At 44.7% G+C, this 21,439-nt stretch overlaps 2 protein-coding genes across 5 annotated transcripts; both read right to left on the reverse strand.

Moving 5' to 3' along the window:
• Positions 1–52: 52 nt before the first annotated feature.
• si:dkey-14k9.3 (C2H2-type zinc finger protein) lies at positions 53–14,953 on the reverse strand. 3 transcript variants are annotated; one of them, XR_004207025.1, is made up of 15 exons: positions 14,742–14,953; positions 14,123–14,325; positions 13,775–13,867; positions 13,569–13,664; positions 13,315–13,425; positions 13,027–13,144; positions 12,263–12,917; positions 12,103–12,161; positions 7,859–10,272; positions 6,060–6,256; positions 5,188–5,286; positions 4,736–5,072; positions 4,473–4,526; positions 2,805–4,372; positions 53–2,657 (listed from the first exon to the last, which is right to left on the reverse strand). XR_004207025.1 is itself a non-coding variant. In XM_020469074.2 (9 exons), the coding sequence occupies exons 1-9, from the start codon at positions 7,890–7,892 to the stop codon at positions 1,429–1,431; spliced, it is 3,036 nt and encodes a 1,011-aa protein (XP_020324663.2). In that variant the 5' UTR covers positions 7,893–8,468; the 3' UTR covers positions 53–1,428. The 3 variants fall into 3 exon arrangements, 1 of the variants encoding a protein (XP_020324663.2); XR_004207024.1 differs by having other exon boundaries at positions 4,473–4,596; positions 4,736–6,256; XM_020469074.2 differs by lacking the exons at positions 12,103–12,161; positions 12,263–12,917; positions 13,027–13,144; ... (3 more) ...; positions 14,123–14,325; positions 14,742–14,953 and having other exon boundaries at positions 2,805–2,857; positions 3,280–4,372; positions 4,473–4,596; ... (1 more) ...; positions 4,977–5,072; positions 7,859–8,468.
• A 106-nt stretch (positions 14,954–15,059) lies between these two features.
• LOC116353004 (zinc finger protein 135-like) lies at positions 15,060–21,029 on the reverse strand. 2 transcript variants are annotated; one of them, XM_031815446.1, is made up of 9 exons: positions 20,820–21,029; positions 20,182–20,384; positions 19,831–19,926; positions 19,638–19,733; positions 19,279–19,389; positions 18,813–18,936; positions 17,680–18,631; positions 17,406–17,464; positions 15,060–17,198 (listed from the first exon to the last, which is right to left on the reverse strand). In XM_031815446.1, exons 2-9 carry the CDS (start codon positions 20,317–20,319, stop codon positions 15,601–15,603), a joined length of 3,174 nt encoding a protein of 1,057 aa, XP_031671306.1. In that variant the 5' UTR covers positions 20,320–20,384; positions 20,820–21,029; the 3' UTR covers positions 15,060–15,600. The 2 variants fall into 2 exon arrangements, with proteins under 2 accessions (XP_031671306.1, XP_031671305.1); XM_031815445.1 differs by having other exon boundaries at positions 20,706–20,837.
• Positions 21,030–21,439: the final 410 nt, after the last annotated feature.

A 21,439-nucleotide genomic window follows, 5' to 3' on the forward strand; every position in this document is an offset into this window, starting at 1 on the left:
TTTTTAGGTTTTAAGCTGAAGTTTTCATTACAAAAGACAGTAACAATTTTTGTATTGTTCATTGAAGTCTCTTCATTAAACTCATTTGAGCTACAACTCTGAAAACACAATGTACTAGACACATAAAACACAATGTACTAGACACAATTCTTTTAGTACTTCTACATTGTGATAATCAACCAAAAACAACATTTTGTCCAGGATTAATTGCAGCCAGGGCTCTACAGATTAAATCCAGGCCAAAGTTGTGTCACATGAGTGATTCAGCTCACAGAAGAGCTGTATGTGCCTTGATGAGTAACTATGACACAGTATTTCAGCTGAGGAAAGCCAGAAAGAATTCAAATGCATTTCATGAATCTATAGATTAGGAATTATCACTAATATACTGAACAAAAATATAAATGTGAAATCATGTGCTGAAATAAAAAATCCCAGGTATGTTTCATACTCACAAAAAGCTTCTTTCTCTCAATTTTAATGCACAAAAATGTTTATGTCTATGTTAGGGAGCATTTCTACCGTGCCAAAATAATACATCCACCTGACAGGTGTGACATATCAAGAAGCTGATTAAACAGCATGATAATTATTTAACTAGGCAAGTCAGTAAAGACCAAATTCTTATTTTACAATGATAGCCAAACTCCCCTAACCCAGAAGACGCTGGCCCAATTGTCCGCCACCTTATGGGACTGCCGATCACGGCCGGTTGTGATACAGCCTGAGATCGAATCAGGGTCTGTAATGACGCCTCTAGCACTGAGATGCAACGCCTTAGACCGCTGTGCCACTCGGGAGCCCAAGGATCTGATGAGAGATCACAGGTGCACCTTGTGCTGGGGACCATAAAAGGCCACTTTAAAATGTTTTGTCACAACACAATGCCACAGATGAGGCGTCAAGTTGAGGGAACGTGCAATTGGTATGCTGACTACAGGAATGCCCACCAGAGCTGTTGGCAGAGCTGTTGGTGGTCTCACAACCGCAGACCACGCCAGCCCAGGACCTCCACATCCAGCTTCTTCACCTGCGGGATCATTTGAGACCAGCCACCCAGACAGCTGATGAATCGGAGGAGTATTTCTGTCTGTAATAAAGCCCTTTTGAGAGGATAAACTCATTCTGACTGGCTGGTCCTGGCTCCCCAGTGGGTGGTCCTAAGCCCTCCCAGGCCCACCCATGGCTGCACCCCTCCCCAGTCATGTGAAATCCATAGATTAGGGCCTAATGAATTTATTTCAATTGAATGATTTCCTTATATGAAATGTAACTCACTAAAATCTTTGAATTTGTTGCATGTTGAATTTATATTATTATTCAGTATTTATATTTTAACACTCATGGTTGTCTACAGTCGACAGCTAACTCACCATTACATTCTACCAAATCATTTGACTGAAATCTGGACAGAGACACAATCATGCCTCAGTAAATCTTGGTGGCATGAGTCTGCTGGTGCATCTTGAGGTGATATGACTGTTTGAATCCTTTGCCACACTCTGAACACAGGTAGGGTTTCTCTCCTGTGTGGGTTCTCAGGTGTCTCTTTAGGCGGTTGGCGCTGAGAAAGCTCTTGTCACAATGGGTGCAGGAGTAAGGCCGTACCCCTGTGTGGTAGCGCAGGTGAATGGTCAGGTAGCAGGACTGGGTGAACTGCTTCCCGCAGTGGGAGCACTGGAACGGCTTGTGGCCCGTGTGGAAGCGCTCATGCTTTAGAAGCTCCGCATGGGAGAAAAACCCTTTGCCACAATCGGAGCACAGGAACGGTCTCTCCCCCGAGTGGGTTAGCTCGTGCCTGGTCAGTGTGGCCTTGTACACAAAGGTCTTGTCGCACTGCGAGCAGCTGAACACGTTCTCCCTGGTGTGGCAGCGTTCGTGTTTCTTCATGTTCCTCTCCCTCTTGAAGCTCTTCCCACAGAATGAGCACATGAAAGGCATTTCTTCGGAGTGGATCTTCATGTGACTTACCAGCCCTCCCTTGTAGAGGAAACCCTTTCCACACTGCTTGCACTGGTGTGGCCTCTCTTTCAGGTGGGTGCGCTGGTGTGCGGTCAGAGCAGCCTTGTAGGCAAAGTTCTTGCCACAGCTGCAGACATGCAACCTCTCCTCTTGGTGTGTGAGCAGGTGCCTGTTAAGGTACGTACTACTGCTGAATCCCAAGTCACACCTTGGGCATTTGTAAGAGAGCTCAGCCTCGGTGGCGTTCTCCGTGTGAGTCCGGAGGTGTCTGACCAGCGCAGACTTCCAGGAGAACCGCCGGTCGCATTCCGAACACCGATACACACCGTTCTCCATGTGGTTCTTCTTGTGCTCTGTGTACGCTGACAAGGACTTGAAGTTCTGCCCACAGATCAGACAGTCATGCTTGCGCCCATCCTTGTGTGTCTGTCCGTGCCTCTCCAGTGACTGCTTGAAGGAGAAGCGGCGTCCGCACTGAGGGCACACGTATGGGCGCTCGCCGGTGTGGACACGCCGATGGTATTTCAGTAAGGACTGAAACTTGTAGCTGCTGTTACAGTCTGGGCAATCATAGTGTCCAGCTTGGCCTGTTTGGTGCGGAGCAGACGGAGCGTCTTCCTGCACTTCCCCCGAGTGGTTCGTCTCAATGTGCTGCTGGACGGACGCCTCGTCTGAGTTGACGAATGGACACCACCCTGAAGGACCAACAAAGTATAAGTGAAAACCTGATGGATTCAATAAGGGCAGGATACAAACAATTGTTTAAGCAATGTATGTAGGTAACCACTCAACAGACCAAACAATTACACACTTATGCAAAACTAATAAGGTAATACATGCACCTGTATCTCCTTCCTTTGTTGAGACCACTGGTGAGCCATAGGAGTGTTCCTCACTGTTGAAGATAAACAGGTAGAGGGCAATTCCAAGGTAACAGAGTGACAGACTCAGATTTTTCACTTTAAAATGTATGTCAAACAAACACCAATGATTGCGAAGTTAAACAAACCATACAACTATGCACAAGGACAACATTGAACAATTTCCACAGAGAATTGTACAAGGATACATTTACTTGAAAAACTGTAGTTTGGTAACAGAATGACAGTTTGTGCTGTCTGTTAATAAACTTAGTTTTCTGTTTGACATACATTTTAAAGTAAAAACATCAGTCTCAGTGTCACTCTGTTACCGTGGAATTGCCCGCCTAGAGCAAGCATTAATGCCATGAGAAGACAGTTGAGTTACATCTTATTTTTCACTTAAAATACCAAACTTGTTATTTAACCTTAAAATGTCTGCATCGATCTACTTTACCTCTTAAAATGCAATGGTGTGAAACCCTGGGGGTTCATCAAGCTTCCATCCGTCCTCTTTGGGGTGGAAACCTTTCCCTTGAGCTTCTGCAGGTTCACCATCTGCACCTTCAAGGTCGGTTTGGTTTTCCTACCACTGGTACGGACCTTGACAAGTGTTACAACCTTGTCCAGAAGTCCAGGCACCAACACGGCAGGCTCAGATGAGGTGGACTGACCCGCTCCTTCCTGTGGATTGTGACAGGATTTCCCTCCATCCTCCAACACCGGGTCTGTTTCAGGGGGTTCAATAGCCACCTCTCCTACAATCTCTATATCCTCTTTCTCAGACTTCAGGCTTTTTGTAAGTTCCTGCGTTTTGACCTCAGTGCCCTCTGTGTGAGCCTTCAGGTGTCTCACCATGGCCGACGCCCAGTTGAACTTCCTGTGGCACTGTGAGCACTGGTAAGCGCCTTGCTCCATATGGCTCTTCTTGTGCTCTGTGCGGGCTGACAAGGACTGAAAGGTCTCCCCACAGATTAAACAGTCGTAAACGCGCCCATCCTTATGTGTCTGTTTGTGCCTGTCCAGAGACTGCCTGAAGGAGAAACACCGTCCGCACAGATGGCACACATACGGGCGCTCTCCTGTATGGATGACCTGATGGGCTATTAGTGCAGAGGCAAACTTGAAGCTCTTCTCACAGACTGAGCAAATGTGGGGCCCAGAGGATGTTTGGTGATGGGAGGATGCTGGGTCATTCTCGGCTTCTTCTAGATGCGAGTTGCTCTCCAAGTCCCCCTCTTCATGGTCCTCCATCACTTTCTCCTCTTTCTCCACTTCTTCAGCGGGCGTTTCTTTAGGCTCTTCTTCCTTGTCCTCCATGGTCTGTCCTTCGTCATCGTTCCCATCCTCCACCTCCTCCTGACTCAAACCAAATTCAACCTCTTCATAATCGGTCAGAGTTACAATTTCCACCTCGAAGTCATCCACAAACTCCTCCAAGGATTCTGACTGGTTGTCACAGGTGGTCTGCTCAGTGCTGATCATGGTTCTACTGTGTGGCGGGATGGAGAGAGAGGACAGGATGCAGTCGCCCATGGCGCAGGGGGGTACTGTTCAAAGAGAGGATGCTACAATTAAAGTCAATCCATTTGGATGAATGCCATGTTCAGTTCTAAAACTGCACGGATACATTTGCTACGTGTCACCCACCATGTTGCTCCAAATGTCCAAGACGTTTATGGTGCTGGAGAAGACTCTTCAGATCTGCTGGATGAGATATAACATGGGCACAATCATCCAAGACTGAGGGGGCAGTACCGAGCCATGCCATTGTCTGGGGGACAGATAAAATAATAGATATGTATCTACTGAATATTCCACTTCACATGGTTCCTTGCACAGTTTAATTAATCTGGTACAGCACAATGATTATTAAACAGTAGGTGTGAATAGAAAGGTATTCTTTCCCTCACCTGTGCGAGGTCAGGGGTCGGTAACAGTTGAACCAATCTGGACAGGAACTCCCACAGTAGAGTCTGCAGCTCGATGTCATATTGTGGTCCATACTCCACTGGGAATATCTCCTGAGGGACACAGATGAGGAAGAAAACCCCTCCACATGATTTAATATACAGGTAAATGCAATGCAAAACACTTTACTTCATTGACCTGTAAATCCAATGCAAAGAGAACATGTGATCTGTAAAGTCTCACTGTGAAAAAATGCTCTCTCTCATCAGGGTCTTTAAGCAGGGTCTGGACCAGCTCCAGAAAATGAGTCTCTGACGACTCCACCTCTGTGTCACTTACCTGTAGGATACATCAAATAAGGACACATTTGTCCAACATACAGTGTATCTATAGCAGTGCATTTCACTCCAGTCTACTCCTCCAGGAAGAAGGTATTCATTGACGATCAACTTACATCATTACTGAAGTGGGTAAGTGGTTGAATCATGTACAGCTGGGTTAAGATGACCTGAGGTTCTACAGGATGCTCACTGCGACACAACTCCAGAATGTGCTGCAATAACACATACCCCATGCGCCGTTATTCATTAGTTATATAGTTATAGTACGTCAGACTGTTACCATGGTCACCCCATGGCTTTTCAGTCTGAAAAAGTCGCCCTAAAAAATATGCAGTAGTCTCTACAAGCCAGAATGTTGAATAAAAGGACATTTACACTCAATTTACCGGTTGTCCGTGCTGTTGTCCTTTTGGCAGTAGAAAATAAAGATAATATTTCCACAGTTTGTATTTTCTATCTCCTGACTCATTGCACATGATGCACAATATGCAAACAATAGCCGAACCTAACCAAACGTTGTCGACCGAAGCATGTCCCCTTCGCAATCACCTGGAAGCGCATGTGATATACTACAAATGAAAAGTTGTCAACGTTTGGTCACGCTTGGCCATTGTTTAGATATTGTGCACGTGTTTATGTCCCATGCATCAGTATTGAAAACGATACGGAGAACTGAAAGTCGAGCTAATAACACTTCCCTGTGGATATTTTCTCCCCGATTACCTCCGACATAAGGATAAAAATCAGCAGACAACAGGTAAAGTTTGTCTAAATGAAGTTATTCAACATTCTGTCTTGTAAAAGGACTGTTTTGAAATGAGTGTGTCTACACGAAACTACATCTTCCACTCTCGGATTCTAAAAGGACTGTTTTGAAATGAGTGTGTCTACACGAAACTACATCTTCCACTCTCGGATTCTCAAAGGAATACATAAGGGCTCTATCTATGCCTATACACTCATTCATTAGGGTTGTAACACTCACCCTTGCTCGCAATCCCAAAATAAGTTGGGCCCTGTGCCTATAGATCAGCAACTCAGGGACCATCTCTGTCACCAGGGAGACAAACTCTGCCAGCATTGCATAATTCATGGCATCTCGCTGTTGCACCACCTGCCATATGGACGCGGACATAAGCTGAATGGGTGGAACCAAGAGGCAGAGGGAGAGGAGAGGGAGACCTAAAACAGCATGGGAAAATGAATAATAAGGGTGCAATCAGAATGTCAAATGCATACACTGTATATAGAAAAGTATGTGGACACCCCTTCAAATTAGTGGATTTGGGTATTTCAGCTAAACCAGTTGCTGACAGATGTATAAAATCTAGCACACAGCCATGCAATCTTCATAGACAAACATTTTCAGTAGAATAGCCTTACTGAAGAGCTCAGTGACTTTCAACGTGGCACCGTCATAGAATGGCAACATTTCAACAAGTCAGTTGGTCAAATTTCTGCCCTGCTAGAGCTGCCCCAGTCAAATGTAAGTGTTGTTATTGTGAATTGGAAACTCTAGGAGCAACAACAGCTCAGCCGCAAAGTGGTAGGCCACACAAGCTCACAGAACGAGACCGTTGAGTGCTGAAGCGCGTAGCTCGTACAATTTGTCGGTCCTCGGTTGCAACACTCACTATAGAGTTCCAAACTGCCTCTGGAAGCAATGTCAGCACAATAGCTGTTTGTCGGGAGCTTCGTGAAATGGGTTTCCATGGCCGAGCAGCCACACACAAGCCTAAGGTCACCATGCGCAATGCCAAGCTTCAGCTGGAGTGGTGTAACGCTTGCCGCCATTGGACTCTGGAGCGTTCTCTGGAATGATGAATCACGCTTCACCATCTGGTAGTCCAACGACGAATCTGGGTTTGGCGGAGTCCAGGAGAACACTACCTGCCCAAATGCATAGTGCCAACTATAAAGTTTGGTGGAGGAGGAATAATGATCTGGGGTTGTTTTTCATGGTTCGGGCCCCTTAGTTCCAGTGAAGGGACATCTTAACGCTACAGCAAACAATGACATTCTAGACGATTCTGTCCTTTCAACTTTGTGGCAAAAGTTTGGGGAAGGGCCTTTCCTGTTTCAGCATGACAATGTCCCTGTGCACATAGCGAGATCCATAGAGAAATGAGATCGGTCTGTAAAGAACTTGACTAGCCTGCACTGAGCCGACCTCAACGAACACCTCTGGGATTAATTGGAACGCCGACTGTGAGCCAGGCCTAATCGCCCAACATCAGTGCCCAACCTCACTAATGCCCTTGTGGCCGAATGGAAGCCAGTCCCCGCAGCAATTTTCCAACATCTAGTGGAAAGCCTTCACAGGATGTCTAGTGGAGGCTGTTGTTATAGCAGCAAAAGGGGGACCAACCCCATATTAATGCCCATGACTTTTCAATGTTCGAGGAGCAGGTGTCCACAAACTTTGTCCTGTGTTGTACCTTCATTGGTTTGGAAAAAGAGTATTGTAAACCATTTTTAAAATCAATCTGCAACATATCTAGTGTATTATCTGAAATGGTTAAATAACGTTTCACAACAGTCTTGTGTAATTGAATGTAGCTTATGCATCTTAATTATGGGTACTGGGGCATATTCAGTGGAGCAAATGTTCGTAATTGTTGTAGAAATACGTGAGTACTGCTTGTGTCCTGTGGACTTCATTTTTGACTGCAAACAGGCTGTGAACATGGTGTCTTGCCGAACATACCCCAAAATAACTCAAGTAGCAAATAGTATATGCAGCGGCTGGTATATTTGCATGGTCATTTATTAGATACAGCCTACCTGCATTGTCCGCTGACGAAAATTCCGAGTCCATTTTGTCGCGTGGGCCGAATGCTGACTGTTGTTACAAAAGTTAGATGGAGGATCCCGTTAGACGACGGGATTTAATGCATCGGTTCCTTCCTGAACGCTAGATTGTAGCAAATAATGTTGTGAACACTACGTTTGCTTTGTCTACGAATGTTTTACTAATTGTAAACCAGTTAATAACATGCTTGTAGCCACGAACGACAAGCAATCCGGAAGTGATCCTGGAATTACTGCGCGTCACAAAGGACCTGTCATCGGAAATGCATCGGATAGTTTCACCTAGGAATGATTTAACCGGCATCCAACAGATCTTCTGCACAAAGCTACCCAAAGCCTATTGTTTCCTCTACATGGGACTAACCTGTTCCCCCCGCCCAATTGATTTCATTTTAATTACTGGTATGTGTGTCAGAGACAGAGGGCTACAAAGTAGAACAAAATACATGTATTGTGCTGGGAACTTTAAAGACAAGGAGACAAGTTGGCATCCACCTAAGGCTGGTTCATTACCGTAACAGAACATTTTACTAATCTTTGACATTCTTCAAAAGTTATTGACAAACATTTTAATTTACTAGCTCTTCTAATAGACCAGCTACAGATTGACTAATTGGATGATCATAGCGCTGATTTAGTTTTACAATAAAATAAGTCAAGGACATGATTGAGTTGCAACCCCCTTTGGACAGACAAAATAATAATTGACAGCTATGTTTCAATGGCCACGAGTCAGACTGACAAGATAACATAGAGCTCTAATGGTGTTGAAAGACCTTCCTTGACAGAGACATTGTAGAATATAATAGCTGTGAAGGTAAATTTACTTTAATTGTCTGCCATTTTTGCAATTGTGCTGCTGCCCTTACTTCACGCTTGGTTGGAATTTTCTCCAAAGTCTGAGCTCTGGACTGCCTCTGACCCCGAGTGGTTCTCCATGTGTTTCTTCAGTTTGGACGAGGTGGGAAAGTTTTTCATACACTGGTTACAGACAAATGTCTGCACCCCTGTATGAAAGCGTTTGTGTCGTGCCAAGTCTGACGAACTCCTAAACTTCAGCTGACAATCAGGGCAGGGGTAAGGGCGTTCCCCGGTGTGAATGCGGATGTGTAGTTGTACCTCTGCGGGGGTGAGAAATGTCTTCCCACAGTGGACGCAGGGGAATGGTCTTTCCCCTGTGTGTATGAGATGGTGCCTGGTCAGAGCGTATGGTTTGGTGAATCCTTTCCCACAGTAAGAGCAAGGGTAAGGGCGCACGCCGGTGTGGGAGATGATATGTTCCTGTTGGGATTTTTTGCTCTTAAACCTCTTGTCACACTGATTGCAAGCGTACGGTCTCTCATCAGTGTGGGAGCGGTGGTGCTTGGACAGCTCCCCCTGGGACAGAAAGCTCTTCCCACACTGAGAGCAGAGGAAGGGTCTCTCCCCGGTGTGCATTCTCTCATGTCTGCTCAGGATGGATATCAATGTGAACCTCTTGGGACAGTAGGAGCACTGGAAAGGCCTCTCGCCCGTGTGAACTATTTGGTGTTTCTTGAGCAGGAAGAGGAAGGAAAAGCATCTCCCACACTGGTTGCACTGGTGCGGTCGCTCGCCGCTGTGGGAGAACATGTGCCTCTTCACATCAGCTTTGCGCGTATAGCTCTTGTCGCAGTGCGGGCACTTGAACTGCCGCTTGACCAGGTGGGTCTGCCGGTGTTGGGAGCGAGCCAGCAGGGAGTGGAAGCTTTCGCCACACTGCTGGCAGATGTACTGGAGGCTGGTCCCGTGGCTCTTCCTGTGCTCCAGCAACTCAGAGGAGGAGGGGAAGCTCTTGCCACAGATAGAGCAGAGGTGGGGCAGGTCGCTCTCGCCCAGGTGGGAACTTCTGTGGTGGGCTGTCAGAGAGCGGAGGTTGGCAAAGGAGCTCCCGCACTGCTGGCAGGGGAAAGTGATGGATGTCCCACCATGTTTCTTCTCATGCTTGGTCAGGTCCCACGAATGCTGGAAGGTCCTGTCGCATTGAGAGCAGTGGAAAGGTCTCTCACCCGTGTGTGTGAGCTGGTGTCTCCTCACATCGGAGGAGCGAGTGAAGAGCCTACCGCACGTGGCGCATGTGTGGGACTTATGGTAGCCTTTTGTTTTCGTGGGAATCCCAGCATTACCGGTTTGATTCTCAGAGTTTTCAGTTATTAAAGTTTTTGAAGAAAGGAGAGGTTTGATTGATGTGAATATCTGGCCAGTGTTGTCAGGACATAGTGAAACCTCTGCTCTGTTTTTCCCAGACACATTGGGCTTATTGTACTCCTCTGTGTGAATGCTTTGCATGTGGAGGTGAAGGCTCTTTTCCTCCAGACTGTGGTAGGCACACTTCGGGCAGGTAAAGGGGGTCACCTTGTCAGATCCACCTGGGAGACAGAAGTCAGACAAGGCATGTTTTATTTGCATGGCTTGGGAATTAAATAAAGGGCATGCTCATTGAAAAATACCTTGAGACCACACAATGAAAGACATACAATACATCTTCCAAACATTCATATTTTTTCCAAATTTTGGTCCCTCAGTTGTTGCTACTGTGAATATGTACAGTTGAAGTCAGAAGTTTACATACACCTTAGCCAAATACATTAAAACTCAGGTTTCACAATTCCTGACATTTCCTCCTAGTAAAAATGCCCTGTCTTAGGTCAGTTAGGATCACCACTTTATTTTAAGAATGTGAAATGTCAGAATAATAGTAGAGAATGACAGTCCCAGTGGGTCAGAAGTTTACATAAGGCATTGCCTTTAAAATTGATTAAGTTGGATCAAACATTTTGGGTAACCAGCCTTCCACAAGCTTCCCACAATAAGTTGGGTGAATTTTGGACCATTCCTCCTGACAGAGCTGGTGTAACTGAGTCAGGTTTGTAGGCCTCCTTGCTCGCACAAGCTTTTTCAGTTCTGCCCACACATTTTCTATAGGCTTGAGGTCAGGGCTTTGTGATGGCCACTCCAATACCTTGACTTTGTTGTCCTTAAGCCATTTTGCCACAACTTTGGAAGTATGCTTGGAGTCATTGTCCATTTAGAAGACCCATTTGCAACCAAGCTTTAACTTCCTGACTGATGTCTTGAGATGTTGCTTCAATATAACCACACAATTGTCCTACTTCATGATGCCATCTATTTTGTCAAGTGTACCAGTTCCTCCTGCAGCAAAGCACCCCCACAACATGATGCTGCCACCCCTGTGTTTCACGGTTGGGATGGTGTTCTTCAGCTTGCAGCCTCTCCCTTTTTCCTCCAAACATAACGATGGTCATTATGGCCAAACAGTTCTATTTTTTGTGTCATCAGATCAGAGGACATTTCTCCAAAAAGTACGATCTTTGTCCCCATGTGTAGGTTCAAACCGTAGTCTGGCTTTTTTATGGAGGTTTTGGAGCAGTGGCTTCTTCCTTGCTGAGCGGCCTTTCAGGTTATATCGTTATAGGACTTGTTTTACTGTGGATATAGATACTTTTGTACCCGTTTCCTCCAGCATCTTCACAAGGTCCTTTGCTGTTGTTCTGGGATTGATTTGCACTTTTCACACCAAAGTAAATTCATCTCTAGGAGACAGAACGCGTCTCCTTCCTGAGCGGTATGACGGCTGCGTGGTCTCATGGTGTTTATACTTGCGTACTATTGTTTGTACAGGCGAACGTGGTACCTTCAGGCATTTGGAAATGTCTCCCAAGGATGAACCAGACTTGTGGAGGTCTAGAATTTTTGGCTGGGCTGATTTCTTTGGATTTTCCCATGATGTCAAGCAAAGAGACACTGCGTTTGAAGGTAGGCCTTGAAATACATCCACAGGTACACCTCCAATTGACTCAAATTATGTCAATTAGCCTATCAGAAGCTTCAAAAGCTGTGACATTTTCTGGAATTTTCCAAGCTGTTTAAAGGCACAGTCAACTTAGTGTATGTAAACTTCTGACCCACTGGAATTGTGATACAGTGAATTATAAGTGAAATAATCTGTCTGTAAACAATTGTTGGCAAAATTACTTGTGTCATGCACATAGTAGATGTCCTAACCGGCTTGCCAAAGCTATAGTTTGCTAACAGGACATTTGTGGAGTGGTTGAAAAATGAGTTTTAAATGACTCCAACCTAAATGTGTGTAAACTTCTGACTTCACTGTATATAACCATTTCCCTGATGACTGTCAGAATAGTCACTATCAGAATAGTTGGAGAGATCATTATTACCGGCTTCTCTTCCCCTGGGTGAGTTGACATAAACCATGCTTGAGGCCTCACCGTTGTTCCTGTGATTAAAAACGAAAACAAAAATATCACTAATTTTATGACAAAATGGCAGATTCCTTTTTAAATGACAGTACTCCTATTCTCTAATCATCACTCATACTTGTTCTCAGTCTTCTTTTTCCTCCTCCAAGTTCTTGGCGTCTTCGACTGCAGCCGTGTAGACCGCCTCACATTTGACGTCGCAGGTTGTTGGGTTTGAAAGTTGACCACATGGGACGTGTCCTTCCCTTCCTGGTTCCCACATACAATCACAGTCTCTGATTGGCCGTCCTGATCTGCCACCACCTCATCTTGGACATCTTTTTTGACTGCTACAGTCTCTGTCCCAGTTCCAATGTCTTCACTGATATTAACGGCTTCATCTGCTTGCTCACTCACTGTGTCCATCTCTTCCTCGGCCGCACTCATCTCCTCCCCCACGTAGCCATATTCTTCAACGACTGTCATCTCCAGATTCATATCCTCAGCTTTAAGTTCAACCACCTCCTCCCGCAGTGGAGAGGCGTTTGACGGTACGTATTCCTCGTTCATCGTCTCTACAATCTCTTCTTCCACCTCTGTTCCAACCTCGACTTCAGTGTAAACTGTTACTACTACCGCATCAGTGTCCACTAAAGACATGGGGCCCAGCACGTCTGCAGAGTTATGTGACGACTCTGACCGGATGACAAAAGTGGTCGGCTCAGTGGTGACCACCATTTTAGGGGTGGACAGAGAGGAGAGGATGCTGTCGCCCATGGAGGAGGAGAGAGCAGCTGAACGAGAGAAGACAAGAACTGTGTCGTAAAAAGACCTGTGAGTTTTAAACAGTACTGTGCTACAAAACGTTGCATCATGATTTGGTAATCATTACAGGAGACTTACAAGGTTCTTTTAAATGTCCAAAACTCTTATGGTGCTGGAGAATGAGGTTCAGATTTTCTGGGGTAGACTGCATACACTCCTCCAGGACTGAAGGGGCAGAGCTGAGCCATGTCGCGGTCTGAAAGGGAATGTGTTTTAGAAATGCATTTTATATTCAATCACCGTAGCCTAAAGAATTGTGTTTGTCTTCCCAAAATGTACTATTCCCAACCTGTGCTAGATTTATGCAACATCCAATATCAGAAAGGCTAAATTGCCAGAAGCTATGCATGCCACAATGCTCAATACCTGCTTGAGATCTGGTACTGGAAACAGTTGTTCCAGTCTGGAGAGGAACTCCCATGTTAACGTCTGCACCGCTGTGTCATAATGTCGGCCATATTGTTCCGGGAACACCTCCTGTTGGGGGAACATTATTTAAATGGAGGCAAGGCGATGGATTGTAACTTTTCCCGGGCGTGACACTCCCATTGTTTTCAGTAAAACCTTGATGTAAGCAGCGCGGTCCTGCAAGAGGCTCACAGCGCCGAGTGTAAAATTACCTGAAAGAAGCACTCCCTCTCGACTGGGTCCTTCAGCAGTGATTGGACAAGCACCACAAAATTTGATTCAGATGCTTCCACCTCTGCGTCTCTGTACTGCAAGACAGTAAACAGATACAATCATCTCATCACATAGTGGCTGTGTGCACTCAAATCCACTTGGAAAACAACCAAGTTCTGTTCTAAAAGGACTATAGCCCACTTACTCCTGTGCATCCTGGAGTAACAGTGGGCATGCTGTCCAGGTAAGGTTGGATGGTTTGAGGGTCGGCAGGGCCTCGGCACAGCTCCAGAACCAACTGAATCACACAGTAGAAACAAGTATTAACTGTGGTACAAACATGTAGCTGGAGAAACCATGTCATTGTCATCTCTCAATCAACTCAGGTGGGGTGTACCCATTCATAGGATTGCAGACAGTTACATAATGTATAGAACAGACTCAATTCTCCACTCATCATCATAGGAAATTCTCTGTTCAATATATTTCATTTGCGCTTTTCAGGGCTCTCCATCCAACTGAATAACCCTATGCCCCCTGACTCGTCTCTCACCCGTGCTCTCAGACCTAGAATGAGCTGAGCTCTATGTCTGTGGCTCAGCAGCTCTGGAATGGCCTCTGTCACCAGAGTCACAAACTCCTCCAACTTCTCATAGTGCCTCACATCTCTTTGCTGAGCCACCTGCCACATGGCAGCAGACAGGAGCCTCAAGGGTGGAACCAGGAGGTGCAGAGAAGAAAGACTGAGAACTGGATCTGAAATGTAGGTGTACAAATTGACAAACATTCAATCAGAAGTCAGAACACTGTTCAAAATATATACAGTAGTAATATATCATTATGTCTGTCAGCTAATGATGCGGACAATAATTTATAATCTCGTCGTTACAGGATGGGGCTCCATAGAATAGAAGCATCAGACATTAGCCTTTGTCAGGATTAATTTGCACTAAGCAATAACTTCACCATTCAAATTGTCTTTACTTTAAATTGATAGCTAGTTAGATAGGGTTACAAGCACACTTGGCTTAACAATGCAGTCATAACAACCGATTTTAGCCGGGGATCAACTGATAGCTAACTATGCCACTTTTTACATGGGGCTTTTTATATTAGTTCTGCAGATATTAGCTAGCATGGTAACGTTATCTAGAAGTTATTTTATTACACACCATTGACGTCTTTAGATAGTCCACATGCATCCATGGCTATAAATATACGTATGTAAAAGCGCAGAATAATTTGAGAACAAAATTATTTGACTGCTCCCCAACGAGTGAAGTAACATCGATCTACTTCCCCAAAACTTCCGGTACCAAAGACTGGACTCAATTTTCGTTCCGCCTGTACCTTTTCCAAAATAGAAGTCATAGAAAAGAACAAGCTCTCCAAGCTGCCGGCCTACATTACTACTAACATGGCTCTGTTAGATTTGAGTTGATTTCCTTTTGAAAAATATTTTAGCCTACTGCAAGACAAAAAAAGCAACGTTACTTGTATTACCTTTATTACCTAATGAATACTCCGTTAAAGATACATAAGTTTTGCCTCTGGGGGTGCTGATGAGCCAAAATGTGTCCATTAGAAAAGGAAATACTGTATCGTCTATTGACCCGAGATGGCAGATTGATTAATATTATGTATATCAGCCATGAAGACAACACTCGAGCCTACATATTTTCCCTAATTTTTGAACATAAGAGTAGAGGCCTGCACTCGCCTCTCAACAACCAGCCTGTGTACCGGTAGCAACTGTCCTCTTCATTCTGCAAAGGAAGGTGTGCAATACTTCTCTCTTTTTAATGTCAAAACAAAGTAGGTAATCTAAATAAAAGAATATGCCCTTTGATGTATGATTCCTGGCAGCAAAAAGCACATCTCAAATATACAATCAAGTTCCAAGCTGTGACAGAATTAACAATTCACAGTATGAGGCTCAACTCTTGTTGTTACAGGCCTCTAATACAAATGGCCTGTCTTACTTTACATTCCAAAAAACAACATATGAATAGCAATGACACAGCAATATCCTCAACAAACAGCCTCAACTGCTGCATGAGTTCGCTCGTGTGTACGCAGAAGATGCAATCTGTTGTAAGCCTTCCCACATTCAGTACACACGTATGGCTTCTCTCCCGTGTGGCTGAGCATGTGTCTCTTCAGTGGAGTGGTGCTGTTATAGCGATTTCCACACACGCTGCAGGAGTAGGGCTTCTCTCCTGTGTGTATACGCTTATGTACTGTAAGATAGCAGGACTGGGTAAAACTTTTCCCACACTGCTCACATTTGAATGGTCGTTCTCCAGTGTGGTAACGCTGATGTTTCACCACTTCGGAGTAAGTTAAGAAACTTTTACCGCACTGAGAGCACATATGTGGCCTCTCCCCTGTATGCATGCGATTATGCCTGGTCAGATCAGTCGACTTGGAAAATCTCTTCCCACACTGTGAGCAGGGGAAAGGACGCTCCCCTGTATGAGTCTGTAAGTGTTTCTTTAAAAACCGATTGGCCTTGAAAGTCTTTCCACACTCCAGACAAGGGAAGGGTCTCTCCTCTGAGTGACACTGAAGGTGTTTTGACAATTCACCAGAGGACAGAAATCTTTTTCCACAGTCAGGGCAAAGAAATGGTCTCTCTCCTGTGTGAATTCTCTCATGTCTAGTCAAAATCTGTAGTTGTGTGAATCTCTTTGGACAATGAGAGCACTGGTAAGGCCGCTCACCTGTATGAGTTCTCTGGTGTTTGATCAAGTTCGATAGCCTTGAGAAATGTTTAGGACAATGGGAACACAGAAATGAACCCTCTTCCTTATGATCATTCAAATAGTGTTGCCTAAGACAAACTAGCTGCGTGAAGTTAATGTTGCATATTGAACACTGGAATGGTCGCGCGCCATTGTGCATTTGCATGTGTTTTGTGAGGGCATCAGAGTTCTGACATTTCTTCAAACACTGGTTGCACTGCAGCGGGTCACCACCGGAGTGAATCAGCTGGTGTCGCTTCATTTGGGATATCTGACTGAAAGACATGTCACATTCTGGACATTTGTGTTCACCCTCTTCGCTGGGACACCGCTCACTCTCAAGGCCTGCTGGGAGGTTTAACTTGATCCCAAAGTCATCAGAGACTGGCGAGTCTGCTAAATGAGCCACACTGCAGTGTGTCTTTAGATCTTCCTCCCGATCGAAGCCCTCTCCACACGCGCAGCACTGGACCGGCCTTGACCCTAGGCCCTTTCGTTGGTGTCTTTTCAAGTCGAAGGAATACTGGAAAGTCTTCCTACATTGGGTGCACCTGTAAGGCCGCTCCCCAGTGTGGGATCTCTGGTGTCTCCTCATATCTGTCGCTCGAGAGAAGGTCTTTCCACACACAGAGCATGTTTTGGAGTGTGATGTATGCTTGCCAGACTTCCCCAGTGTGTGGGGAATGTCTGAGAGACATGGGTTCAGAGGGGTGCTGCTGGAAGACCCTGGAGGGGTTTCTGTTTCATTTTCTCCAGCAGCAAGCATCCTTCTGTACTCCTCTGGGTGAAGCGCTTTAAGGTGTTGCCGGAGGTTCACCTCGTCGGCATGGTTAAAAGAGCACTGAGAGCAGGCGAAGACAAGAGAGGGAGCCTCCACCGTCCCACCTGCAGGGGAACAGAGAAAGGAGCATACTGTATATTTAGAAAGTTATCAAAAATTATAATCCAACTTATTCTAAACCAGGCATCTGGATCATATTCAACATTTCCAAATCTATTCAATTAAAATGATGAAACATTCAGAGAATTCTAACAATATCCAAGTGTACCTATAGTACCATAGAAACCTTGTGTTGATATAACATCGCAAACCTTTATTTCCATTCATTGTGGAGCTGTCAGAAGTGGCGCTGAGGTCTTCAGAGTCTTCCCTAAAGATAGCGATAAAGCACAATTGATGTCCAATGACACTGCACTTGATTGATTTTATTTGACAGTTTAACAAAGCCATAGAAAGTACAAACATGTTTAAAACGTGACAGGGATAACACAATGAAGTCAATGACGCATTTCCATTGTGATCCTTCTAAAGTAAATGGTGAAATTGCTTTAAAACCTTAAGTCCCCTCCCACCCCTCATTCTTACCTTGGGTCTGGAGACGGGTATAAAGGGACACCCCAGGTCCCATTAGCCTCCTCCAATGCCTTGAGCTGCCCTCCATTGGGACCTCTTGATCCCACGGTCTTCATCTGGAGTCTTGTGTTTCTTCTCAATGGTTGAGAGGGGGAGGACATTTGGAGAGGCAGGACACTGACGTCCAGTCTCTGGAACCCTAATGTGGGTTTTTGGTGCAGACAGGATGGGACCAGTTCTGGCTGGTTCATTACTTCTTGTGGCGTACATTGGGAACTTCCTTGATCCGTGACAGTTTGGGGGACATAACCAGCTTCATTTCTCTCCTGCTCATCCTTCTCAAGCCCCTCCTCTGTGAAATCATTTTCTTTGTGTAGGTTCTCATTGTGGTTGGACAGTCTGTCAATTGTATTCTCTGCACATATAGGCCCAACTAACTCCGGATGTTCAACATGCTCCACCTCCTCATAAGTAATTTCCACCTCTCTATTCATTGACTCCAGATCCACACACACATCCCCCACCTCTGCGCAGAAAACGGCTTCCTCTATGTTCATGGCACTGGTTCTCTCTGAAACAAGCTCAGCGTCTCCGTTAGGATGCCCCACTTCCTCACAAATAACCTCCACTTCTCCCTCTTGATGTTCTTCCTCGCTTGCATTGGCTACCATCTCCCGCGCTTCCCTATTCAAGTCAGCCTGACTGTCTCTTTGGTTCTGTGACTCAGTCTTCTCTATACTAAACTCCCTTTCCTCTCTGGTGTATGTACAGGTCCCCAGCTCCACTTCTGCATACTCAGTCACTACTACAGACTCTGTTTCCATCTCTTCACCATATAAGGCTGGGTCCATACAACCATCCATCAACTCTGATTGGATCTCTGTTTCTGTCTTTCTAGTGGCCACCACCGGAGTGAGAGACAGAGAGGAGAAGATGCAGTCGCCAGCAGAGGAGGAAGAAGTTGCTGATTGAGAGGTAAAAGGAGACAATTACAGTGAGATGTTATTTATTTTAATAAACTGCTGGGATATGAATAAAGGGGAATGTTACAATCCTAAAAGCATTTCCTTGAATCATTCAAATGTAACAATTTGCATACCTCCTTAACTAATTCTGGATTTTTTAAACATTTTTAAGTGGTTTACCATTGGTGTCCAAATATCCTAGTTCTCTATGATGTTGCAGTAGAGTCTTCAACTGCAGAGGCTGAGATAGAGAGTTGACACACTCTTCCAAGACAGAGGGTCCAGCATTGAGCCAAGACACTGTCTACGAGATGGGGAGCACACATGAATATAATATGCAATCAATCAAAATCAGTCCAGTTGTTCTTCAATAAAATATTCTAAATGCCCATTATCTTAAATAAAATGCTCCAAGATGTCTCATCATGTCTAATACTGAGTAACCAATGCAACGTTTTGTGAAGAGTGCTGCAGTGCTCCACACGAGATGTGTCAGCATGTAAATTCATCGTGGGCATTATGACATGAAAGAAAGATGCAGACATTCTTTATGCAAACATTCAAAACAAGACAACTTTATTCACAAGCTCATGCTTGATAACGGAGGTGTGAGGAGTGGTCTATTGACGAGGTTCTGCCTGAGTACCTGTTTGAAGTCTGGTACTGGAAGGAGCTGCTCCAGCCTGGAGAGAAACTCCCACATTAATCCTTGCAGGGCAGAGTCATACTTGGGTCCATAGTCTACATGAAACACTTCCTAATGGGAGAGATGAAAAAGACAGGGGGGGGGTCAATTATTTGGCTGGCTACTTTTCACATACAATTTCTCTTTCAAAGATTAAATGTAGCCTAAGAACATGAAGCGGTAGGTTTATTATCACAAAAAAAACATAAAACATTGAAAATGTAGCCTAGATACTACTGGTTTCATCTGTTTTGTTATACCAATGTTGACAGACCATACAAATGTTCAAATTATTATTTTTTTTAAAACCATATACTGACCTGGAAGAAATGTTCCCTCTCAACTGGGTCTTGGATAAGAGTTTGTACCAGTGCAAGGAAATTTGATTTAGAGGCTTCCGCTTCTGCACAACAAAACTGGGGAAATAACCTCTTGAATAAATGTACTGTAATTCTGACAAGATCGAGTGAGAGAACATCATTACAGGGGATTGAGGAATATCTTAAGACTCACGTCTGGATCCCCCGGATGTGATCTTGCAGCGTGGATCCTGTCCAGATGGCTCTGAAGCCCTGCTGTCTGCTCCGTGCGGCACAACTCCAAAACCAACTGGGGGAAAAACACAGATTAATCCTACAAGAACACTGTTGGGTGAACAACTTGGCCTAACCTTTCTCTTCAAATATTCCATTACCTGTTGTTTCATGAATAAAATAGAATTCCTTGCGACTCATTACTAAATTTACCATGTTCTTTTCAAGTCACAGGACAAATCTGGATATATAGATTTTGTGGTTTTCATTCCTGGTCATTTTGGACAGTGAAAAATGTGTGAGTCAAATAATCATCACCTCCCTCTCTCACCTTTGCTCGTAAGCCCAACATGAGCTGGGTTCTCTGTCTGAAACTGAGCAGCTCTGGAACCGTCTCTGTAACAAATGTCACAAACTCTTCCAGCTTCCCGTATCCCATTATATCCCCTCGTTGTGCCACTTGCCACATCGCTGCAGAAAACAGCCGCAGCGGTGGGATGAACAGGCGCAGGGCAGGTAGAGGAAAAGACAACCCTATGAATGAACATATCGCAGGCAGTAAGCAGCTGCACTGACTGGGCTAAACAAGAGCACACATTGCTAGGCTATGACTAGAAGAGGAAACTACTTGCTATAGCTAACTACGCATTGTATTTTAAATAGATTATGTCTGAATGCAGATCGCATAAAAGCGATCACAAATGGAAATATGCATCGATTCCATGCAGTTACACCATAAGTAGCTAGCTACAGGGCTACAATTGGAAAGTTGGCTTGCTAGCTGGAACCCCTGCCTGCTCTGCTTCTGTCTGGTGGAAGCTTCCAATCAGTTCCCTGCGACAACTATAAACTTACCCGTATTCACCTCCGGCTCCGTTAAATTCCTATCATCCATTATTATCAGTCACAGGGACGTCCTAAACTAAACCCAAGCAATCATTGATTCATTTGGCTGAAAAATCTGTTTACCTGGAAGTTATTATTTTTTTCTCATTTTGCAGGAAGTCGCTTAAAAAAACATTAGTTCCGGTTTATATTCGCCTTCAGAATAAAAATTACGATCATGGGAAATATCACAGATTGAACAATGAGACAGGTACTGGACGTATAAATATGAAGCATCCGCTGGAAAGTTTCCACTCGAAAGCCCACTGACGGGCAATGGGAGAAGATGGAACGAGATGGATTTTGGCCTACATTTTGAACATTTTCTCATTAATGAAACATTTGATCTCAATACAGTTTTCTGTTCCCAAAACTAAAATATGTTATGGATAGAGTGGTCTAAGTTTTGTCAAAGTTTTTTTAAGCGCGTTATTTAGGAGTGAAAAGTCGAATTGAGTTATTGCACACGTGCATTTCAGAGTAGGCGTTCCCTAACGGATATATGCAGATGTTTGCTAGAATGGGCCAATAGGATCTCGCTCTCTCGTGCTTGGCTCTGCCCACCTCCTTGCTTGTTCTTCCTAAGAAAACTCATCTGTTCCCATTGGAAACTACAGGCTGTGGGCTATCTTGATTTAGTTATACAAATCTCTGGCTATATCGTCTCTAGTAATCAGTGAATCATCTCACAGATGCTAATATAA

The sequence above is a fragment of the Oncorhynchus kisutch genome, unplaced genomic scaffold (assembly GCF_002021735.2).
Source record: "Oncorhynchus kisutch isolate 150728-3 unplaced genomic scaffold, Okis_V2 Okis09a-Okis19a_hom, whole genome shotgun sequence".
Taxonomy (NCBI): domain Eukaryota; kingdom Metazoa; phylum Chordata; class Actinopteri; order Salmoniformes; family Salmonidae; genus Oncorhynchus; species Oncorhynchus kisutch.

Coding starts and splice junctions, on each gene's coding strand:
- LOC116353004 (XM_031815445.1), bottom strand. CDS start 20,745: ATGGATGATAGGAATTTAACGGAGCCGGAGGTGAATACGG. Junction 19,390..19,637: donor AGAGGGAACATTTCTTCCAG/GTCAGTATATGG, acceptor CTCTCCCATTAG/GAAGTGTTTCATGTAGACTA. Junction 18,937..19,278: donor CAGTACCAGACTTCAAACAG/GTACTCAGGCAG, acceptor CCCATCTCGTAG/ACAGTGTCTTGGCTCAATGC.
- si:dkey-14k9.3 (XM_020469074.2), bottom strand. CDS start 7,892: ATGGACTCGGAATTTTCGTCAGCGGACAATGCAG. Junction 6,257..7,858: donor TTCGTCAGCGGACAATGCAG/GTAGGCTGTATC, acceptor ATGCTGTTTTAG/GTCTCCCTCTCCTCTCCCTC. Junction 4,597..4,735: donor CGACCCCTGACCTCGCACAG/GTGAGGGAAAGA, acceptor TCTGTCCCCCAG/ACAATGGCATGGCTCGGTAC.